At 48.6% G+C, this 23,779-nt stretch overlaps 1 protein-coding gene across 4 annotated transcripts in view; it reads right to left on the bottom strand.

Moving 5' to 3' along the window:
• Positions 1-58: 58 nt before the first annotated feature.
• Positions 59-23,779, bottom strand: part of LOC111157953 (phosphofructokinase, muscle) — a 37,197-nt gene continuing 13,476 nt past the window's right edge. The window contains exons 3-24 of one of the 4 annotated variants that reach the window (XM_022519705.1): positions 20,527-20,619; positions 13,754-13,827; positions 12,881-12,958; positions 11,363-11,552; positions 10,974-11,139; positions 10,242-10,286; positions 9,706-9,814; positions 9,503-9,598; positions 9,179-9,271; positions 8,437-8,562; positions 7,222-7,286; positions 6,648-6,717; positions 5,739-5,888; positions 5,222-5,292; positions 4,785-4,872; positions 4,553-4,705; positions 3,896-4,060; positions 2,781-2,842; positions 2,439-2,550; positions 1,015-1,114; positions 828-933; positions 59-601 (exon numbers count right to left, since the gene is read on the bottom strand). In XM_022519705.1, coding sequence (XP_022375413.1) covers positions 457-601; positions 828-933; positions 1,015-1,114; positions 2,439-2,550; positions 2,781-2,842; positions 3,896-4,060; positions 4,553-4,705; positions 4,785-4,872; positions 5,222-5,292; positions 5,739-5,888; positions 6,648-6,717; positions 7,222-7,286; positions 8,437-8,562; positions 9,179-9,271; positions 9,503-9,598; positions 9,706-9,814; positions 10,242-10,286; positions 10,974-11,139; positions 11,363-11,552; positions 12,881-12,958; positions 13,754-13,827; positions 20,527-20,619 — 2,357 coding nt within the window. In that variant the 3' untranslated portion in view covers positions 59-456. Of the gene's footprint in view, positions 602-827; positions 934-1,014; positions 1,115-2,438; positions 2,551-2,780; positions 2,843-3,895; positions 4,061-4,552; positions 4,706-4,784; positions 4,873-5,221; positions 5,293-5,738; positions 5,889-6,647; positions 6,718-7,221; positions 7,287-8,436; positions 8,563-9,178; positions 9,272-9,502; positions 9,599-9,705; positions 9,815-10,241; positions 10,287-10,973; positions 11,140-11,362; positions 11,553-12,880; positions 12,959-13,753; positions 13,828-20,526; positions 20,715-23,779 lie in introns of those variants that run through there. The other 3 variants (XM_022519706.1, XM_022519708.1, XM_022519707.1) reach the window with 3 other exon arrangements.

Here is a 23,779-nt window from a genome sequence, read left to right as displayed (position 1 = left end):
TCCTTAGGGTTGGCAGTATGACATCAACTTGTACAAGTGACAACAGGAGAACCAAAAGGACAGTGACCAGTTGGCATTTATTAGTGTAGCTATTGTCCGTCACTGCAGTAAAAGTAGTAGAGGAACTAAGACTTTGTTATCACAAAGAAATAAATAAAGCTTATTTTTAGGAAAATTCTAACCGACTGGCTGAAATCTAGCAGTAGCACGAGAGGAGCCCAGTCTTGTGTGACAGGTGAAGCTGGGGTAGAAGTCATGATAAATTCTACCTAAAAGGAGTTTCTACTCACTGTCTACCAACCCAGCTACCTGGCCAGAGCTGGTCATGGCTACAGTTGCAGAATAAAAGGAAACCTAAAGAAAAATGCGCTAAAACACTTGGGAATACACGGACTTGGATCTATCAGGGTGAGCTGACCATGATCAGACAATCCATGACCCTCACTCTAAAGAGGGTTAGATAGAAGTTTCTCCAGATCGCTTCCGACTGATGTGCTCCAGGTGGGCGTGCTCTGAGGTGTCCAAGTCAATCTCATACTTGGCTAGGATTTTGAGGATGGGCCTCAGCTTCAGCCACCACTGTTCCTTGGGGATGCGGTGCCTACAGAGAAATGAGATCGATGATGATTTCACCTTTTAGCTCCCCAAATGACTCTATCAAATGCTGATGGGAAGAAGTTGAATAGAAGAGGCTGGACTTTAGGGCAAGGGCTAAGATCTGAAAGAGGTATGACTACCCGGGTTAGTCCTAAGATGAAAGGATGGAAGACCGCAAACAGGTTGGGAAGAGGAGATCCTGAAACTACTAAGGAAATAGATGTACTCACTCAAAATCCGTCTGGTCCTTCAGCTCAGTCACTGGTTGAAAGACCAGAGCCCTCTTACGCATCCCCAGAACACAGCCCGAGTCTGGCGTGTTGGCAAAGATCCTCCCTGCAATAAAGGATGGTCAATAAGCTTCATTAATGGGAAGCCAACCTCTGTGGAGCGGGCTTACCCTCTTACCCCACCTACCATTACGGTAACTCTCTTTGATTTTCCCAGACATCCAGTTCATAGCCTTGGCGCCCATCTTCGTGGCAAAATTCCTGTCAAACGGAGTTGGGCTCCCACCCTGAAAAAAGAGTCTTAAAGTTAGAGAGGGAAAGACTCTAACGAAGTGGCAGAGACACCCAAACATACAGAGAAAAAGGAAAGAAAAGTACGCAGGTTTACAGGAATCCAGGGGAATCCAAAAGTCTAACTCTGAAAGGAAATCCTGGGACAGTGCTGAGAACCAGGGTGAGCTGGCGTGGCCGATTTGGCCATTTATGAAGTGTAAGAGCTCACTAATTAGATAAAGGAGTAAATGATCTCACAACTGCCTCTTCTCGCTCCACAGCTGCCAGATCCCATTGTTTACTTCTAGTCTAACTGGCCACTCAGTCACTTCTCTGCCCCTCTTCAGCTTTTGTCAATTGCCATCGTCAGGGACATAGAAGTGTTCCTTGTGAACCAATATGGATGGCCTTGGTAGCACCTCAGAATAATGTAAAACATCATGTACATTTTCTCTGAGCTAAGCGAAAGTAGGTGGGAAGTGGGGAACAGATTGTCATACTTTATCCACTTGGATATCCACTACCCATTCCTGCAGGGGCTAATAATAGCAAGCTCATTCAGACTTGAGATACTGGGAATTCTTATGTGGGTAGACAAAGGTCAAATGTCCATACGTAAGCAGGATCAGCTGGAGACACTGAGGATGGGGAGGCCCAAGACCGCTAGTATCATCTGTGAGCGAGGCCCACCAGAGGTGGGGACTGAATGTGGATGGTAGAAAGGAATTCATTTCCCCTGGAAGCCCCAGTTCTTGGGGATGGAGCCCAATACCAGCAAGGTGCCCAGACTCATTTCCCAGGTTCCTTACAGAGGGCGGCATGGTGTGGTGGGAAGAGCACTGGCTCTCACCCAGGCTTGATGAGTGGCCCTGAAAAAATTGTTTGTCCTCTCTGGGCCTCGCTTTCCTCATCTGAACTGGTGGTCCTCAACTAGAGATGATTTTGCCTCCCTGGGGACGTTTGGCAATGTCTAAAGACATCTTTTTAGTTGTTACAACTCAGGAGGGAGGTGCTACTGGCCTGTAGTGGGAAGAGTCCAGGGATATTGCTAAAGCACCCCACCACGCACACAACGGCTCCCCACAACAAAGACTTACCCAGCCCTGAACAGCAATGGTGCCTAGGCTGAGAAACCCGCCTTCATGAAGAGGATGGACTCATAATCTCTAAGGCCATTTCCAGAGTAAAGATGTTTAGATTCTATGCCTGTACAAGACTGCAGGTTCATGCTCTGTGGTGGCACTGATGGCCCCTAGCAGATTGGAGGCCAGCAGGAGGCCCAGTGGCTACTGGGGGTAAGGCCATCTGGTGAAGGGTGTGACAGGGCGTCTTCCCTACCTGCTGCATGTGGCCAAGCACATTCTTCCTGCTGTCAAAGATGCCCTTTCCCTCCTCAGAGTACAGGTTGAAAATGAAGTCAGTGGTATAGTTCTCGTTGCACTTCTCATTCCTGCCAAGTAGAAAAAAAAAGCCTGTGACTTTGGTTATCTCCCTTCCCTCCAGACCCTTTTCTGCTTTTGTAAGCTTTTTTCTTCCCTTTTCTATCTCCTCCCATGGCACAGGTTTTCTCCATTTGTATCCAAATTCCTTAGGGTGTCCCAAACAGATTCAATCTGTGGGCTAGAGCCGGAGCCTAACTAACTCTTCTCTTCACTCAGAAACAAGCCGTGGTTGAGATACCTTAACACCAAGCCCCTCTTCACAGTGGTTTTCATCTTTTGCACCAGATGTTCAACATTTGCCTGAAAACAAGAGAGTAAATCCTAAGCTTGGCTGGGAGCGGAGACAGCTGGGCAGGTGCACAGCTCTCTTGTTCCCCACCAGACCTCCCAGAAGGGGAGAGGGACATGGAAGACAGTTGTTTACGATCCTGTGTCTAATTCCTATAAGAAGTTCAGTGTAGACTGAAATTTAAACAAAGATAGCAAAGGAGACATGCAGAACTGGAAGAGGGCACATCAGAGACAGCTGTGGCAACTGCCAGTTCGCCCTTCCCCTGCTCCCAATGTCCCTTTCCAGGGGTTTCTGGTTCCTGTCCCTCAGAGGGCTGACTCTTGCTCTCAGCATTGGTCCTTAAATGGTTTGCTTGTGTGTGTGGCAGTGATTCACCTGGGAGGAACCAGTTCCTTCATCGGGGCTTTGAGCTGGGGGTAAAGGAGGAAGACTCTCACCTCCATTCCTGGCAGGGGTCGGCTGGGTTCTTGGATTAGGGAGTTCCCTCAGCCTGCTGCCCCTCCACTTTGTGGCCTTTCTTTCCTCTAGTGGACTGAGATCTTGGAAAATTAGGATCATACAGTTCCTCTGTGAACAGGAGTCCAAGTTCCCCACCCCTCCAGCCCTGGAAGTGACAGGGAATGGAAGAGTCTGGAAGCAAGGGAAGTCCAAAGGGGTGGCAGGATGCAGTAGAAAGGCTGACTTTCTCTGTTGGTTAAATCCTCTACTCACTCGTTTAAGTTTAGAAAAGGCTGTTAACCTGTCTAAATCTTTCTCATCTGTATCATGGAGATAATGTCTCCTTGCATGTCTGTTTTGAAGATAAGACGCAAAAACACATGGGAAGGGCTTAGCAACACGCCATCCTTCAAAACCGACACGCCCAACAACAGGAGCCGAGGGCACATGTGAGCTTACACCAGACAATGCCTGTGTGCTGCCCTCTCCCGCCTCCTGGCGGGGTCCCACGCACCAGGCAGCTGTCCTCGTCTTGAGCTCACACAGTTCAGGTTGCTGCAGACACAGTGAGGACAGACGGGGGCAAGGGAGGGCTACGGTACAGGCTCAGGGTGGCCGTCTACCTGCAGGTCCCGAATGGTGAAGGGCTCCTCAAAAATATAGGCAGCATCAGCCCCAGCTGCCAGGCCGGCCATGGTGGCCAGGTAGCCGCAGTAGCCGCCCATCGTCTCGATGATGAACACGCGCCGCTTGGTGCCTGCTGCTGACTGCTTGATGCGGTCACAGGTCTGGCGAGACAGCGGGTCAGTTAGAGAGATGGGGCCTGGCCTCTGCTGTTGTCACTTCTCCGGCCCTTGCCGTGACCCCGCTCTGGAATGCTCTCCTCTCCAGGCAGGCCGGGCCGCTAGGCCTCATCAAGTACTTGCCTTCAGGGGCGGCAGGCACACGGGCCTACCAGGCTGTGGAACCCTTCTCCTCAGAAGGAAGCTGTACTCCTCCTTTCTGTTGCTCAGGGTAGGGAAATTAGGCCCTAGACCCTCAGGAGGGAGAAACTATGGCATGCAGAGTACTGGTGCCTTTCCAGGTTGGAGACGCCCAGGGGAGAATGAGCCCCACACCTGTGGGCGAATAAGGCCTGCATAAAAGGCCTGTGCTTCCAGAAGCACTCTTCAAGCACTCACTTGGTTGGTACCAAAAAAGTGGCTCACTTTCTAGGAGCACATGCAGTCCAGGGGCTGCAGTCCCGGCCAGAGGCCTGGGAGGTAGCAGCAGGGTCTCACCGTGCAGATAGTGTTCAGGGCTGTGTCAGCCCCCACGCTGAAGTCGGAGCCGGGGACATTGTTGGAGACCGTAGCGGGGATGACCACAAACGGGATGCACAGCTCGTCAAACTGCTTCCTGCCCTCCATCAGTTCCAGGCCCCCGGTGTAAGCCTGAGAAGAGTGGCGAGGGCAGCGATGAGAGGAGAGGGAGAGGTGGGGGGTGAACGGGAGGAAACGGGAGGGCACTCACCTCAAAGCCCCCAATGATGACAAGGCCCTGAATGTTAAATTTCGTGATGTTGGCACTGATCTGCTCGAAGCTCTTCTTGGGGAGAGTCCTAGTTGAATAGGGTGGGGCAGGGGTGGGCAATGAGGTGGTGGGATTTGGAGAAGGGACAGCAAAATCGAGGGAGAGAAAAGCCAGAATTAGAAGAGTGCTTTATGTATAATTTCTTGACTTGTGCCCCCTTCCCTATGCCACCTCTCACCACTGTCCACGGGTCCACCTTGGGGCTTTACGTGCCCAAAGCTGCTAAAAGAGGTCTGCACGAGCATGCCTGCCCCCACTGAGGCCACTGTGAGCTTGGGGACCAAAGTCCCAGACGATAGCAGTGTAGATGCTGACCTAATGAACTGAGGGACATCTTTAGGGGTAACTAGGAGGAGTGCTCCTATGATGCCCCTTACCTTTTTGTCCCAAGTTTGGAACCGCCTTGGCCAGTCCAGCCCCCTACATAGCTCCAGCCAGCTTCCTCGATCTGCAAGAAAGGTCACACAGGTGTGCACTGTGAACTGACACCACTTCCCGTGTTCTGAGCCCACCCCAACAACCCCTGGTGGGAGAAGGAACGCCAGGCATCGGCCTTTCCCCACCTCGATGAACTTCCTCCACCATTACTGCTCATCCACAAATATTAAGCACCTACTTATGCCAGACACCGCACTATGCTTTGGGATAGAGAAATAAGGTATGTGATCTGCAAATGGTTCATTTCAGTGGCTCCTGCCTGTTAGTACTGCCCTAAAATTAAGTATTTACTTCTGTTCAAAACCTTAGAGGAAAGCAAGGTAGAGAACGGAAGGGGAGTTTGGGGGTTGGGGGGGCAAGAAAAGGAGAATGGACAGGTCCCCCTGCTACACTTATCATCCTCGTGATGGCTCCTTGGCCCCAGAGCATGTGCCCTCTGTCCTTTTAGTCCCATACCTGACCCTTGGCCAGGCCCTCGAAGCCATCGTGCACAACCAGCACCCGGTTGCCTTGGATGAGGCCAATTCTCACAGTGGAGCGCACGGCAGCGTTCATGCCTGCGGCCGGGGCCCCCACGTTCATCACGGCCACTGTGTGCGTGCTACCCTGGGGAGAAGGAAGCGGAGAGGGAGTGGGGCAGAGACAGGGACCAAAACCCCAGCAGAGAGAAGGGGGCAGGTCGGTAAGGGGAGCTTGACCCCGAGTCCCTGGTGGTCCCACAATCAGGACACGTGCCTCTGGATAACAACCCCCTTACCCTAGGAATGCTGGCATAGCCTGTTCCCTCATGCTAGGGAAGCAAAACTCTATCACCGATCAATAAGCAAAGCTCTGTCCCTAAGCCCACACATCACTCGTTATGTAACGAATGAAAGCTTCCAAAGCATGATCCTCAGGCCACGTGATCTTTATGCCATTAAACCTGGGCCTCTGCCCCAGATCTAAATCCTCTCTGAGGGAAGGACCCAGCAATCTGCATGTTTAATAAGAAGCCCACGTAATTCTGATATACCCCAAATACCGAGAACCACTACCGCAATGGAAGTGGCTAAAGTACACTCAGACGTGGTTATTCCCAGATTTGCCCAGGGGGAAAAAAATACATAAACTTCTTTCCCGTTCCTTGCAAGCTACCTTGTCAGTCCTAATCTGGGTGTGGGTCTTGGGTTCGAGACGCCTGGGGCACACTAAGAACATGGGGCTGGAATCTGGGGTGGCTGAGCGAGTTCTTAATAGAGTCAGGGGCTCGGTACCAAAGATGACAGGGGGCAAGGAAGCTGGCCAGGCTGTAGGCTGTGTGGAATGAAAGTAGCACTTCGTAGAGGGAGACTGGGAGAAGGAGAGAGTCAAGGGCGGAGAACTCACCGGTGCCTTCGTGACTGGGGGTCTGACATGAGCCAGAAGTTTGTATACCTCCCAGTTGTTCATGAAGCTCCTGTAAAAAGTAGAGAGAGAGAGAGAGAGAGCGGAGTGTCTCCAGGCCACTCCCCATGCCAGCAGCCAAGGGGGTCTGAACTTTTGCTCGTGGTGTGAAGTTCCACAGGGCGAACCTTGAAGGATATAACTGGGACACAGCAGGGACTAGGTTGGGGCTTAAAAGGGGCCACTGATTAATCCAACCCTCCATGAGTGCTCTCCTCCCAGCCCCGCACGCAGCATGAGATGCTGCACTTTCCCTAGAGAAACAGAAAACCTAACTGGAATCAACACACAGAGACACCAGATTACAGAAGGTACATCCCAGGGAGAGACCCCCGGGATGTACTGTGCCTCCCAGTCACCTCCCCACCCATTCTCCTGGAGAAGAAACTGTTGCAGAGGCAATAAAAAGCCCCTATTTTGGGTCTGAAGCTATCTCTTTTATTTATTTATTTATTTATTTTTGCTTCATTCCAGTATCTGATTTCTGTAGCTAGGGAGCTTCTGGTCATTCCCTCACCGGCCTCTCAGCTTCATGGCTTCGTCAAATTTCCTGTCGTTCATGGCCTTGGTCACATCCTTGGTCTGAGGAAGGAGCACAGCTAGAGTCACAACTACAGGGCAGGGCTCTCCATGGCTGGATTTATATCCCATGGGAACACCCGGCCCGTCTCCATGGTTATGACTGGTTCCTGACCACCAGGCACCCCACCTGCTCCATGCCCCCCGACCTTACACAGAAAGAAGTATCTGTTTGTCCTCAATTTGGGGAGGAATGAGCAGCCAGAGGAAGGAGCCAATTCAATGCTCTACTTACTAGAACACGGGCAGAGTGGAGGAGTGCTCACAGAATAGCATTTCCCTCTATGCCACACCCATGCCACAACCTCAAAGCTGAGTAAAGGAAGACAATCGCCCAGAGAGCGCAGTCGGGGAGAAAGGCCAGTCCCTACCATGTGTTTCCCAGCTACTGATTTCTCCTCCGTGAGCCAGAGCTTTCACTCTTGGGCTTCCAGAGACACAGTTCCAAGCAAGGTTGGAATGTATCTGCAGCAGGTGGCTGGGACTCTCTGAGTCTCCGAGAGAAGTGGGGCAGGAGACGGGGGCCCCTCAGCCCTGTGCATGCAGACCAGCCCCAAGGATGGGCCGGACCCCTGAGCTCCTAGCCGCGATGTCTGCTCTGTGGTAGCAGAGGAGCAAGTCCTTCATGTAAGAGCCACCTCTCCCTGAGCACTGAGCATTTTCCAGGTACTGCAACAGACCCTTTACAAAGCGTCCCACCACTCCCTCTACTAGCCTTCAGGGTGAGCGTCAGAAACCTTGTTTTGGTTCAGAGGAACATGGTCAAGGTGAATACTATAGAAACATATAAGCCAGCCAGCCAGACCTTACTATTATCCCTGCTTTTCATAGTGTTTGGAGAGCTACTGCATTCCTCTTCCCACAAAGATGTGGTGAAAGCAATTGAGGTTGGATATTATGCAATGTTGGGTCTCATTACTTGGTGGGATGCAGCATCTGTCACATTCTTTAGGAACACTTACAGAAGGGGACCCTGAGACTCAGAGAGGAGACCGCTCCCATACAGAGCCTATCATGTTCTTTCCCCATCTGACTCCCCTGCTGTCTTTCCATCTGTTCCTTGCTCCACTGGCCTTGGAAGTAGGTCTCTTTCCCTCTCAGCTCAAAGACAGGCTCGGGGCTGTTAGGAAGTGGGGTTGACGTTAGTACTTACCACCTGGACACACTCCATGAGGGGCAGGCGCACAGCCTGGTTACCAGAGAGGCTCACCACACAGGCTGGGGTGTCTGGGGTCCCCTCCAGAAGTGCCATCACGGCTTCCACACCCATCCTGCTGCCCTGCAGGAGCCCAGGGAACAAAGGCAGTCTGGTTCAGGCCTCCTAATCTGGACTCAGCCTGGACAGCCAGGGCACTTGAGGCCCGTCCAGATCACAGGACCAAGCCGCGTATCTGAGGACTACAGTCAAGAACTTACTGGGCTTTCCCTCCCTACTCAGATTTCATCTAAGCTTAATGATTCCTCATCCTCTTGCCATTAGAATTCTATCTGATTCCAGAGAAATGTGTCCACTGTAGTAATCAAGGAGGTTACTGAAGCTTAATAATATTCCCTTCTTATTGATAAAATAGAGTATGGTGTCTCTCTTCCAATGAAAGTAGGATAAGAGGGTTCAATCTGAGAGTCGGAAATTAGATCTTAATAATGGTATTAATGCTCAAAGCATTAATACTCAGAGGAGATCTGGGAGCTCATCGTTTGGGGAGCATAGAGTTTCCCACCAGTTTTTGCAACAGAAGAGAACTGGTACATGTACAGGAATGGGTCAAGGGCCGGTGCCATCAGAGGCTGGGGGTGGACGGCATGGTCAGTGGGGTGCACCCCTGTCACGGTAAAGTGCAGTTCTGTAGGCTATGAGTTCTAACATGTGAGGGCCTCATAACCCCATGACTTACCAGGATTCGGTCAAAGGCTGATGGGGTCCCACCCCGCTGCACATGCCCCAAGACAGTGACCCGAGTGTCATATCCCAGACGCTTTACCACCAGCTAAAGAGACCAAAAGAGAGACAGAGACAGGGATAAAGAGTCAAAGGCTGAAAACAAGTAGAGACTAAGATAAACCCAAATGGCTTCGCCTCTTATCTTATCACAGTTCCTTGGACACCAGGGAGCAGGAAACATGGGGAGAGATGTACAGAAGGTCTGAGGGGAGACTCAGATCACTAGGGAAGGTGCAGCGGATGGTGTCCAAGCCCTTTCTGGGTTCTTCCTACTTACGTTCTTGATGTCCTCAGAGGTGATTGGTTTCCCATTCTTGTCAATCGCACCCTCAGCCACAATGATGATGTTGAGACGAGAACCACGGGTCCTTGTCTGGTCAAGAGCAAAGAGAAGAGAGCTCAGTGGAGGGAAACTGATGTGAAGGCAGCATCAGTGGAACAGGCAAGGGTTTTTTTAAGGGCAAAATAGAGTGCCAGTACCTCACTGAGCCGGCGACAAAGATGTTCCTCCCAGTCATCATCTGGCGGACACTCAGGAATAAAAACCCAGTCAGCCCCACATGAGAGGGAGGTGACAAGGGCCAGGTATCTGAGATGAGAGGCAGAAACATCACACTAGGAGCCACAATCCACGAACAGCCTCACCCATACCCAGCAGGTCTGCCTGTCCCCATAGTCAGTGGAAGGTCTGAAGGTCTGTGGTTTCCTTCTTGGGGTGAGGTGTCTTCTTGAGACAGCTTCTCAGTGGGCCTCTGTCCCTGAGGAGCACCTTCTAGTCATGCTCACCTACCAAAGCAGCCTCTAATCTCAGAGCACTGTGTGTCCCTTCACACTGAAGTGTGCCTGGGCCCATACACACAGGCACAACCCCGCACATGTGGGTAGGTGGGGGGTTGGGGCTGGAAGCAGGGAAGCAGAGGAGCTTCCTCCAAATCTGCTACCCCTGGGAGACCTCTTTGGACTCTCTGGGGAAGAGAAAGCCATTGCAGATCAGTGACTCCAGATGGGGATCTTACCCACAGTGCCGGCCCATCACTTCTAACACAAACGTCCTCTGGTGGCTGCAAGAGAGAGACAAAGGGCTTACACAGTCCTCATGTCCCTGTGGCCAGGATCAAGCTGCCACCCACATCCAAGCCATGAAAGCTCCCTGGGAGATGCATTTATGCTTCCAACAGGCTTCCAACAAGCTTCCTGAGAGACCAGGGAGACCCGGGGAAACACGTCAGCCACAGGGTAGCTGAAATACAGCAGTACATTGTGTCAGTCCTGTGGCTCTGTTCCAGGGAGCGAGGGGGCCCGGGAAGGGAAGGGAAGAAGTGAGGTCTCGAGTGGCCCGGAATCTCTGAGGATTACCCTGGGAAACTGTGACCTTCTGTCCTTCCTTCTCACAGTCTCTGAGCGGTGGTGGTGGCCACCACAGTCACTATGACTTGGCTGAAAGGGTGGCTGAGGTTTGGGGCTCCCTGGATTCATCTCATATTGGCCCCTAATCATTTGGGGACCCCCTGGGTATTAAAGCCCTCAGAGCTACAGTGTGGACAGTGCACCAGACAGCGACAAGAGGCAAACCCACAGCATTTAGATGGCAGCACCATTTCGGGGCTCCAGGGATAATTCTTCGTTAAAAACAGCATTCTGGCCCCAGAAAACTGGTTGTTAGAGTCTACAGCTTCAAAGCATTCATCTTCCCTAGACCCCAGCCCTTCAGCCAGTCCCAGTTGCCACCCTCCTACACTGCCCCTTACCTCTGAGCAGTAGTGGTGATGGCGTCCACGATCTCTATGATACGATGCAGGGCAGAATCGGTACCGATGGTCATATCAGTGCCGCAGAAGTCATTGTCAATCGAGCCCACCAAGCCCACGATGTTCAGGTAGCTGGACTTTGTAGCCTCCTCTGCTGTGATCTTACCTGACAAAGACAAGCGAAGCGGAAGCCACTGGGTGAGGTGCCTGGCATGCCGAAAGAGCAGGTGACTGGGGAGGGAAGGATCTGCAGCCAATGGGAACCATAAGCAATGGCAGAACAAGGAGGCCAGAGACTGTCCGTTGGCATCTAGGTAATGACTTCCTCCAGTGGGAGGACGGGGGTGTGTGCAGGCGCACAAACCATACTTAGGACAACAACGTCTCACCCGCTTTCTGGAGGTCACTCAGTAAGTCACTCCACTCAGAACGGAAGGTGTCAGCCCCAGTGAGGCTGCCATCACCCCCAATGACACACAGATTGGTAATCCCACGCTTCACCAGGTTGTGGGCAGCTCGCAGTCGCCCCTCTCGTTCCCTGAAGTCCTTGCACCGGGCACTTCCAATGACTGTGCCTCCCTGTGGGGAAGAGGTAGAAGTCAGCTCCCCACAGGACACGGCCAAATTTGGGCTCAACATGCTAAGATTTCCTCCATTCCAACACTGTGATGGGCTGTCCTAACCATGTGCCTTTCTAGAAAGACCCCTGACATCCTGAAGGGCCATCTGTCCTTTCTAGAAGAGAGAGAAATGATACTGGCTGAGCTATCATAGGGTTACTCCTTATATTCTGCTATACCTCTTTGAAGACTAAGATCAACCCATTTCATTGAAGACTTTGACATCAAAGCGATTATCCTCAAGGAGACAAAGGAATACATACATGCAGTTGGCTTTTGGAATAATCTCCATCTTTCACAAGAAATAACACTGGCTTCAGTCCTGGAAATTCTCCCTAGTGACCTGACTTCATCACACTGCATCCAAACTATTCTTAGGAGTTCATACCAATGTGCTTGGTAGTACCTTTTCCCTCTTGAACTCACTGATTTCTAATTGCAACCAGGCACTGCCAATTTCCTCTCTGCTCCTCAGACTATGGTGCTAGTGAGAGGAGACACAATACCTAGGTATTCACAGGAGAAATAGCTCTGAGTATTCCCAGGGGCTTATAGATACCCCGAGAGAGCTAAGTAATTGGCTCCATGCCTTTGGGAGTATTGATGGAGAATTCTGGCTCATTCTCAGACCACTTTACTGCAGGCATTATTGCTTATAGAGAACCTTCACGAAGTAATGCACATTAAAATTCTTCCTATGGATTCTTAGAGGGTTGAAGTAAAGAATGGGGATACAAATGTAATTTGCAGATTTTTCAGTAAATCAGAAAATAGGTATATGACTTAGAGAAAGTGGCACAAAGGGTTCTGGATATAGTCAGCATAATCTTAGGGTGTTTTCTGGAAACTCTGAAATGTTATATTGGTTCCTTCCTCCCTTAAACATTTTGGTTTCAGGTGACATTATCTCCATCACATGAGGACTGGCAGATTTCAGCTCTACTTCTGGCTCTGGCTCCAGTCCTCCAGTAAAGTTATTTTCATAGCCAGGCCTTCCCCGTGATCCCAAAGCAGGTCCTGCTTACATAGTGGCTCCTCAAGTCTTGCCTATGACCTTTCTCTAAAGAGCAAACTGTCCTGTGACCGCATTCCCGTCCCCATGCCACCCTAGGAAAACAGGGACATATTTTCAGACTCAAAGAGTAAAGGACAGTCGTAGCACCTCTCTTGTCATAGACCCCTTCACATCGAGCCACATGGGGGGGACTTGAGCAACCATGAGGCCAAACCAGAGTGGGGTGCAGCAAGGACAGGACAAACATGGGACAGAAGTCTTCGGGAACATACCAGCTGCAGCATCATCGAAACACTCTCCCAGGTGGCCTCCCTGATGTGATCTCCGCCATCCACCAGGCCTTGGTAACCCTATGGGGCACATTACACCCATTCAGCCTCTGCTAGGCCAGTTCTCCTAAACCCCCACGATTAAGACAGGATCCTGGGAAGAAGTTCTCAGAATCAAATCACCTCCTCCCATTACTGTTCTTGGATGCCCATGACACTGTCATATTTAACACAGTCCAAGGAAGAAGACATCAACTTTCAATACCCTCTTCTAGTTTCTTACAATCTAAAAAGGGCAGGATGTCCTTTCTGATATTTCATCCTAATTCCCCTTTCTTCTGGCTCATCCCATGTCCTCCAATCTGCTTCCCAGGGAACTAGATAACAGATGGCTTTGATAATAGCAGAGGGAAAAGAGAAGGGTGTTGGAGGGAAGGAGGGAGAGAAGTGGGATTTGAAAAGAGGAAATTGGGAAGAAAGCAAATAAATCTCATAGAGTGAAGAGCGGACAAAGAACGAGAGGGAAGGGAGAGAATGGTAGAGGAGTTAGACCCTAAGAAGGTTCAGGAAACTACAGAAACCTGATGAGACTCTTCCTTCCAAAGGCTCTATCTCTGGATATACTAAATTTTCTGTGAAATACTCTGAAATGAGGTACTTATTTCCTAAATTGGACAGGCACCATGAGGACCCAGTCTACAGACCCCTAGATCCCACCATCACTATCGGAGACTGGAGTGGCAGGGGATACTCATGCAGATGGGGAGCCAAGACAGGTGAGACATAGCATGTAACTGGGAGGAGAGGAAAGAGAAAGTAGGGAGGGAGGAGCAGAAAACAGAGAAAGAATGATGAAGAACAAAGTAGAGAACCAACCTCATGGACAAAGAAGACACGGGCACCAGTGAAGATACCAACTCGAACCACAGCCCTGACAGCAGCATTCATACCTGCAAGGAGGGAGGAAAGACAATAGGGAGAAGTTAGTCCTCAGAAAAGCAGCTTGGACTACAAGATATGACCCAGTCCTTTTCTTAGGCTTTCCTCTGAATCTAGAATACTTCTCTCCTCCAAGTCTTCTAGCCTCCCCACTAACACTGAATTACCATGTTTAGTGTTTATGTAGCTCCAAATATCTCTCCCTTTCCCCCAAATCCCATTTTCCTAAGACCTTTCCTCGCCAGGGCAATAGAGGGAATCATCATCTTGAATGCTTACTGTAGTGTTGTTAGACATTGCTAAATGCTTATCAAACCTCATCTCATTGACTCCTATCCACAACTCTGAAGCTGCCTCCATTTTACAGATTTGGAAACTAAGGTCCAAAGAAGTCACAGTCACAGAGTCACTATCTCCACTGGGAGAAACAATTAGGACTAACACTAATTAGGACTAAAACAGAGAGGAGAGCCTTTCCCCTTTCTCCCACTTAAGCATCATTCTTTTCCAGTAGCTACTCAGTAGCAAGAACAGTCTCTGCCATGAATACCGTGGAGGAACCACCCCCCACAACACACGACACACGGTGGAAGCTATAAAGGCCGCCATATTAGAACCAGTGCTACTGGGGTGCCTGGGTGGCTCGGGGGGTTAAAGCCTCTGCCTTCGGCTCAGGTCATGATCCCAGGGTCCTGGGATCGAGCCCCGCATCGGGCTCTCTCCCTGGTGGGGAGCCTGCTTCCTCCTCTCTCTCTCCACCTGCTTCTCTGCCTACTTGTGATCTCTCTCTGTTGAATAAATAAATAAAATCTTTAAAAAAAAAAAAAAAGAACCAGTGCTACTGATAACTGTACGAAGTAAGCAGGGCTTCCCTGGTGAGAGATGGAAGACACTCCCGTGTCTTGATCCCAGTAAGCCCCTCCTACCTTGTAATGGGAGGAGGGGCTCACCGTGATGCTCAAGGAATCTCAAAGCCAAGATAGATCAATTTCTTGTGAACCATTTGAACCACCTTCCCTCAGATACCCCAGTTCGTTTTTTTGTTTCAATCTAAAGTCTATTCCTAGGGTCCTTAATCCTGGCTAGAGAAACACCAGATTCCAGTGAGCACTAGGGAAACCAGTAGTTAGAAGAATCCACAGCAGCAAACTAAAATCCATCAAGAACTACTACAAAATCCCAAACTACTTGGAATGGAACAGAATAAAAAAGACCAAAATGTCTGGGGTTTTTTGAGGGGCGGGGCAGTTTGCAGGCTGACAAGATTTGGTATTAGATGGCTATAAGTGCCAAATCAGATCGAAAGGCCATTCACTCATTGAGCAAATATTTATTGAATACATGCTCCAGGCACTATATAGGCACTAGGGAAATAGTAGTGAATGATATAGTCTAGGGATACAAAATTAAGGTAATGGTCCTCAAGACTTGCAAAGAATATAATATGGTTACAACATGGATCCCTACAAAGGGGATATGTACAAAGCACAGTAGGAACAAGGAAAAGGAGCATCTCAACTGCCAGGAGGAAGTCAGGACACGTTATACAGAAATGACAGCATTTGACCTAAGACCCAAAGGACAATATCCTTATAAATCTTTTTTGTCAGATGGACACTTTGGGTGAGTGTTCTAGGCAGGAGAATAGCACAAATGAAGGCAAGAGTCAAGAAACAACCTTAGGTGGATGCCTGGGTGGCTCAGCCAGTTAAGTGTCTGCCTTCAGCTCAGGTCATGATCCCAAGGTCCTGGGATCGAGCCCCACATTGGGCTCCCTGTTTGGTGGGGAGTCTGCTCCTCCCTTTCCCTCTGCCCCTACCCTGACTTGTGCTCTCTCTCTCTCTCTCTCTCTCTCTGCATGAGATGAAGCCACACACAGCTGGGCAGGCACCCAAATGCCACATGAGGAACTGTGACTCTTATTCTGTAGGCCAGGGTTTGACTAGAGATCCATGGGTGGTGGTTTCGGGGACTTCGTGAACCCCATGAAACTACGAAAAGTGTTCTGGGCACAGGAATTTCATTTGGGAGAAGGTCCACAGCTTTCATATGATACTTAAAGGGGTATGTGACCTAGAAAAAAAAAGTTGCAAATGATGGGGAATCTTTGCAGACTTTCGAGAGCAGAGAGGCATGATGCTCTGTGCATATCAGAAAGATCACCGTGGCAGCAACACAGAGGATGCAGGGATAAGATGGCTCTCGGGCATCCCACGCAAAAATGATGGACAGCCTGGACTGGGAGAGTGGCAGTGGGGACAAAAAGGACACACTGGACGGGAGACACCTCGGAAGCAGCACAGCTATGCGGTTAGATTTCAAGGTGTTGGAGAGGGGGATGGAAACGCCCCAAGAATGATTCAGGCGCAGGGTACAATGGTGGTGCGATCAACCGAGCGGAGGCGGGTTTTGAGTCAGACAGGTGGGGGTGCAGATGACACATTCATATTGAAGTTCTTGTGGGACATCCACGTGGACTTGGAAGAGGCTGTCTCAAGAGAATACGTAGAATCCAAATGGGAAAGGCAAGGAATGGAACCCAGAGGAAAACCAATACTGAAAGAAAGGGCAGGGGAAAATGGGATCCAGGAGGGAGACTGAGGAGGAGCCGCAATAAAGACAGATGGAAAATCAGCTTAGCAATGTCTTGGAAGCCAAAGGGGACAGTTTCAAGAAGCTGGAACAATGCTGAAGGCTCCCAAAACTGATCTCAGGTAAGAACTGAAAGATTTGGCTTGCCTACGAGAGGTCCCTGGTGAGCAGCACTGTCAGAGTCTAGAAATCTAGGTTCACATTCTCAACTTGAGGGGATCAAAATGGAAAAATCTGTGATGGGAGCAGGCTTCTCAGAAGTTTTAGGAAAAGCCTATGTTTATGAAAAGAGCAAAGTCAGAGTCAATGCACAACCATCTGTGCTTTAGGAAGGTGGAATAAAGTCTATAAGATCAGAATACAAATGACTATTGTTTATTCATTTTCTAGACTTTGACAAGGCCTTTGGGATTCTCTTTGGGATACCTAGAGTTCCGGAGCACAAGCTGTAATTTTAAAAAATAAGGAAAAAACATTCTTCTGAAATTTGTAAGTTAGAATGCTGTTTCCCACTCCCTAACTGAGTAAGGGTAGGGGAAAAAAGACTTAAGAAAAACAAATGACTTGGGGCGCCTGGGTGGCTCAGTGGGTTAAAGCCTCTGCCTTCGGCTCAGGTCATGATCCCAGGGTCCTGGGATTGAGCCCCGCATCGGGCTCTCTGCTCAGCAGAGAGTCTGCTTCCTCCTATCTCTCTCTGCCTGCTTCTCTGCCTACTTGTGATCTCTGTCAAATAAATAAATAAAATCTTAAAAAAAAAAAAAGAAAAACAAATGACTTAAAAGGTTTTAAGTGTAAACAATGGCTGTCATCCAAATCCATTGGGAAGAAGAAAATTCTTTCTCTTCTCTCCTCGCTTTACCTTCTCACCCCATCTTATCAACCTCCAAAGGTCATCCTTCCTGCCTCTAAGTTGGACAGCTATTTTCCTAGAAACCAAGTTTTAAGACTTCCTTCATCCCCTATACCTGCACTCAAACCCCCAGTTCCCTAGAAATCACAGACTGGGATGTATACTAACTTTTACTGGTGAGTCCCAGTAATTCTTTGGGCTCTCCTACTTCACATTACTGGCCTATTCTGGCCCCAGACCAGTCCTGGCCAGGCTCTCCTTGGCTGTTCCACGTTGCCCTAAATAACCCTGTGTTCGCAGCTGTCTCACTTATTAGAAGCAAGACGAAGGATAAGATTACAGGCACCACCCAGGGGGTATTCTGGGTACAGTGAAGAGGGGCTCTGGAGAACATCAGAGGCACGTAGTCTGGAGTTTCTAATTACAGCCTGTAGGGAAGAGGTGTTGGGGAGAACTATGGTTCTATGGGTGATGGGTCCCTATCACATGAGACAGAAACAAACTAATAAATGACTTGGTCACTACCTTTTTGAAAGCAAATGTTAAAAAGTTTCTTTCTACCTTAACTGAACTCTGAATAGGAAAAAAAAAAAAAAAAGATCCTTTAAATTCCAACATGAGAAATAAATGTTAGACCTGAATTACACTTCTGAATATGTAATTCAAATTATGAATCCTAGAACAGCAATCCAGAGAGGTCATCGAATCCCTGTTCCTGTAAACCTCTAAAACCTTTGCAAACAGGATAGACAGGCATTCAGAATGGACTGCCCCTCTGAGGACATAGGGCCAGAGCAGATGACTGAGATCCCTTCCAGCAGAATAAGCCAATGTCAGAATGCCCAATGTGGTATGACTGAGCAGAGCTGGGGCCATTCCTGGGTTGAAGCGGGAATTAGGATTTGTATCTACTCAGACCAACTTCTGAACTCAGGCTGCTTTCTGGCCTCTCTTCTACTTTAAGAAGTTACGAGCTTTGCTGAACTCAGGGAATGACAGAGCTGTGGCCTGTCTGGATTTTACAGAGCCCGATCTCACTCTCCCGTGTGGCCCACAGCCTCTGGGGAAAATCATGTCTATGCTCCGCTCTTCCTGGGAAAACTAAAGATCATGAAACTGATCTCTGGGCGGGCACTGCTGTATTTGAGCTGCTCCTTCAGCTGGGATCTCTCAGCTCTGCTTTGAGTTTTCTGCTTTGCTTCCTGCCTCTCTCAGTTTCATCCTGTCCCAACTGCTCCCATGCACCTGTGATGTTATGTGGCCTCCCAATGGGATGTTTCCTTGGGGACACCGTGCCTGTCACAAGACCCCACAGGCCTGGGTCCAGCTGGCCCTCCGCAAATCAGCTTATGCTAGCCCCTGCCTCCAGGAAGGATGATCTTCCTGTGAAGCAGGTGACAGTCTCTCTAAAATGAGGGTTTCTCTGCTCAGGATCTGAAGCTGGAAGAGCTCTGCTGCTCTTAGACCCAAGTTAAATCCTAAGTGTCTCTCTCTCTCTCCTTTTTTTTTTTTTTTTAACCACTTCCCCCCCTCCAGAGAGCCCTTCTTTTTCATAATTTCCTAACTTCATATACCTCCCTTGGATTTTCAGCAGGCTCCTGCTTCACTTCATCCAATTTCACAACCCGCCCTACCAAGGTTTTAGGGTCAACACTCAAGAGTTTACGTAGCATGGGAGTCTTTCCAGGAGAGAACAGAGAAGCAAGAGAAGCCAGGCCAGCCTCAAGCAGGGCTCTGCATTCCCAATCCAGTCACCATTCCCGAACTCAGACTTCTGGCCCTCTTCCCTAAGTGTCTTCGTTCTAGCATTCTCGTGTTCATAATATATATCACAGGTGTAACTCAATAAACATTAGTTTAAAACATATTTAAAGTCTAGATTTACTAATGACACTCATGAGAAGGACTGTAAGAGTGAAGACAACCTGTGACCTTTTCATCAATGTATCCTTAGTGCCCACCATCCTGCTTGCTACACAGGTGCTCAATAATTCCCTTTGCACTTAATTAGGAATATGTTTATTTAGCACTTACTATGTACCAGGCACTGTTGAAGCAAGAATCCATTCAATGAAGAGTTCAGTTTCTTGAAATCTACCTTGCCTGGGAACTTTTCCCTGGTTAGTCCTACTAAAGCCTAACATGTCGTGATATAAGTGGGTTCTACTTGCTTAAGGCACACTTGATTATTGTTATTTATGAGTCTCACAGAAGAAATGTAGCAACACTCTAGAAATGTATGTTACCTCTCCTCCTAGAACTGTAAGTTCCCCAAGGAAATCAACTTTTTCAAAACATACAGGACAAGGCCCCAAACAAAATGGGTGCTTAACACAAAGTCTAGGAAGCCTAGAGAGACAGAGGAGTGGAGTGAAGGGGAGACCAGCTAAAATCTCTTTCCTTCTCTCTTTTTCCAGCACAGTGTCCATGTCCTGGTGTCCCTCTCAAAGACAGTCTGCCTCTCTTCAAGGCATTATAAACTAGAATACATGAGACCATCAAACGAGAAAAAAAAATCACATATTCTCTACCTCCCACTTCATTTTGCCATATACCTGATTTTCCTGACTTCCAGGTTTCTGGGACTCAACCCAGAAAGTGGTTCTCTCTGGCTTTGCTGTCTGTCCACCCCACCCCCAGACCCCACCCTATGGGTCTGTACCAATTAGCTGCTGCTGTTTCTGTTTGTTGGAGGGCTGGAGGAATGGAAGAGAAGGAAAAGGCCAGAGAAAACAGAAAACGGAGCGGAACTGTGCCTACTAGAAGGGAATGTGCTATCGGAATGAGATGCTGGACCCTGGTCAGTGCAGCAGCCCCACAGACATCAGAGGCAATAACTGAGGCTCTAGCTAGGGCCCACCAAATCCCAATTCTGGTCCCTCCCTTTCCCCACTACTTCGGTGTCCTAGAAATGAATCCACCTACTGCTTTCTCAACAATTTTATCTCTTTAGTCTCTTTCTAATGCGGCTTGAGGAAACACCTGTCTTTTAGGTACCAAAAGACCCAAATGGTCCCAAATCTTCAGAGAAACCTGGAAAGAAGTTATATGAAGATTTGAGTAAATTAGAGCAAACAATATCCAGAAGCATTTGGGGACTTAGACCTGACAGAGAATTTTGGGAAGAACCAGGATTCTAGAGTGAATCTACAGCAGGAGGACATTAAGGAGGACAGTTCTTGTTCTACAGGTGAAGGGAGTCAAGAAATTCAAGGGGGCCCACCAGCCATGTTTTTTGACCCTCCCCAAGCAGCGCCTTCCTCCTTACCTTGGGCATCTCCACCAGAGGTTAACACGGCGATGGCTTTGCCGATCCCCAGGGTTTTGGCTGCATGGTGCTCTTCATGGGTCATGATCCACTCTGAAATTCAAGGGAATGACCTGTTAAGACACAAGTAGATCAAGGTGCTCGGGGAAATGGCTGTTTGACTGGTGAGAGCCGCCTCAGTCAGACTCCCTCACTATACTAAGTCTGGATTTACAGCCTGGGTGCTTTGGACTTCTTCCAGAGGAAGGCCACACCCCCGCAGAGTGACAGGCTGAAATGTCACAGTAATCAAACCCAGCACCGCAAAGGTCCTAGCTAATCCCTCCCACCTCAACTGGAACCTATTTGGAGAACAAGCTAAGGTCAAGGGGAAGGGCAGTCCACCGAACAGACCATGAGAAAGCAGGGAGGAAAGTCAAGTTCGCCTCAAGGGAAGAGAGGGGCTTTCATGAGGGGAAAGGCTGTTGCAGACAGCAGACTCCGATGAGGTTTGGGGCACTGACTGAGAACCAGCAAGATGGAAGCAGGAAAGCAAGGGTAGGCTGGGTTACGGTGAAGATCAGGGTTCAGTTGTATGGAATCGAGCTAAGCTAGAACTAGAGTTTGAGGTTTTACATGCACATTTGAGCTTGCACAAATCAATGGTTCAGGCTCAGGGACAGTTAAAGACATTCCAGGGCTTCTCCCATGCTCTCAGGCTCCCTGCCTCCTGGGCGTCGCCTGACTCCCCTTCAGGCCTTGCACCTCACACATGTTATCTGGCGGGAAGAGTAACAGAATCATCGCCACATTTGCAGGGATAGGGACACCTGACATGTGACCACCTTCCTATTTTTGTCTGCAAGTCTTACTTATCTCTCTCACAGGAACACACAAGACACGCTTTCATATCCTTAAAATGTCAACAGAATCATCACTCTCCCAGTTACCCAGGCTAAAACCTAAATTTTTAAATTTATCTCCTCCTTACTCTCAGAGTCAAAATGGTTACCAAATCCTATTCTTCTCCCTTCTATCTGCCCTTACCCTTCTCTTCTTTGCAATCCTTGCTGCCTCTCTCCACCGGAATTGCCTACAATAGCTGCTCTCCCTCTGTTTGTTTCCCTTCTCCACTCTGTCAAAGACACAAAACAAACCTCCACAGAAGGTCGGCAGACCCTGGGGCCTCGGTGGAGAGAGGATGCATTCACCTGAACAGGGCCTGATGACCTTTAAGCACAGCTCCTATTTCTGCTGTGAATCTGGGGAAATCAGGGGAGGGGAGCTGCTGATAAAGACACAGGTCACATAAACACACAAATCCACACACGTGTCCATAAAATACGTGCAATGGGACACTCATGAAGACACACCTACACAAACACACATAGCATTATTAAAGGACACAGAGCCTCACAAACTACACGTAATCCATGCTCACTTCTTGGGTTGGCGGTCCAAGCTTCCATGATCTGGCCCTTGCCTACCGCTTCAACCTTTGCTCCCATGAATTTCCTGCTCCATCATCACCTGAACATTACTTTGCTCCTCCCCATGTGTGTACTTGGGCACACTGATCCCACATCCAGAAGGCCACCTGGGCCCTTTTCCCCAGATCGATAGCCCAGTCCATCATTTAAGAACAGTCCTAGTCACAACCTTATTAATACGAACTCTATTAAGCCTTCACTGATGACCTCACAGGTCAAGGAGTTTCTTTTGGGACTTCCTCTCATCACATATTGTCTGGTACTGGATCATTCATTTAGCATTTAATCACTACTTTATGTGATTTTAAAAAATTTATTATTTATTTGAGAGAGAGAGAGAAAGAACACAATGGGGAGGGACAGAGGGAAAGAGAGAATCCCAAGCAGACTCCCTGCTGAGGGCAGGGCCCATCTTGGGGCTAGATCCCAGGACCCAGAGATCATGACTGGAGCAGAAATTAAGAGTCAGCTGCTTAACCGGGTAAGCCACCCAGGCGCCCCTATGTGGTATTTAAATTGCTTCTCATATATTGAAAAGAAGGTCGGACTAGATCAGGAGTCAGCAAGCTATATAGCACATGGACCAAATCTAACCCCTTTTATAGTTTCATATGGCAGCAAACTAAGAAACGTTTTCACGTTTTTAAATGGTTGAAAAAACAATTTCATGACATGTTAAAATTGCACAAAATTAAAATTTCATTATCCATACCACTCTCATTCTTTCACACATCATCTTATGGCTGCTTCTGACTACCACAACTGAGTAGATTATGGTGACAGAGACCAGATAGCCTGCAAAGACTAAAATATTTACTATCTGGCCTTTTACAGAAAGTGTTTGCAGACCCCGGGATAGATGATTGCTATAAGCCATTTTCCCTAACTAGACTGAACAATCCTCCAGGGAGGGATCATGTTCATTTTTTAAAAACTCTTCCACAGCTTTCCAAAGCCTGGTGAAGTCTGTGCACATCACAGTTCAATAAATCGTTGCTGAAAGCATTAGGGAACTGACAAACAATACAAAATGCACACAGGCATATGAAAACTTTTATTTAATATGCTTAGATACATAGCTCCATACTCTAACACATACAGATACAAATAGGACTTTAAAAAGCATATAATGACAAACAGTGAAAGAAATACAATAAACAAACATGGATGGAGACACTCTCCTAATAACTAGAGTGTTCATGTTCAATTTTCTGCCGTTCTCAAAAAAAGAAAGACTAACTAGCTAGTGCAAATAAGAAGGCAAAAATTTGGGAACAGAAGAACAAACGTGAGTATGCTGATCCCTTTCCCTTGAGTTTATTCCTCTCATTCACTCTGGGAGCTCCTCACTTACAAACCCACACTCTGATCTTTCACCCCTGGGGGGCTTCCCTGAGGGAGAGAATTCACCATAACAAGGGAGAAGGTTAGGAGTGCTGACCTGCAAACACAGCTCGGATTCTTCTGCATCTCTAAACCAGTTCTAAAGGCACGGAATACCAAATGTACGCAGATTCGTCTATAAGCATCCTTACAGATTCACAGTGACACACACGTAGAAACACAGGCATAAAATCTAAATATGAAATCACATGTGTGTAGATAAGCGCGCGGGAGGGAGAAATACAGGGAGACAACCTCACAGGTGCACTGATTTGAATTGGACAAGTGCCAGGATAGGAGTCAGGCAGCCAAGGGCAACGAGGTCCAGCACTACTCACCCATCCCTGGTTTCCAGGGATGGGGACTGTGCGTGCAAGCAGAGGGAGCTGAGCCCAAGAGCT

Source organism: Enhydra lutris, unplaced genomic scaffold (assembly GCF_002288905.1).
Source record: "Enhydra lutris kenyoni isolate GAN:26980312 unplaced genomic scaffold, ASM228890v2 scaffoldscaffold56, whole genome shotgun sequence".
NCBI lineage: Eukaryota > Metazoa > Chordata > Mammalia > Carnivora > Mustelidae > Enhydra > Enhydra lutris.
Note: the sequence above shows the minus strand (reverse complement) of the source record. Positions and strands in the feature narration are given on the sequence as shown.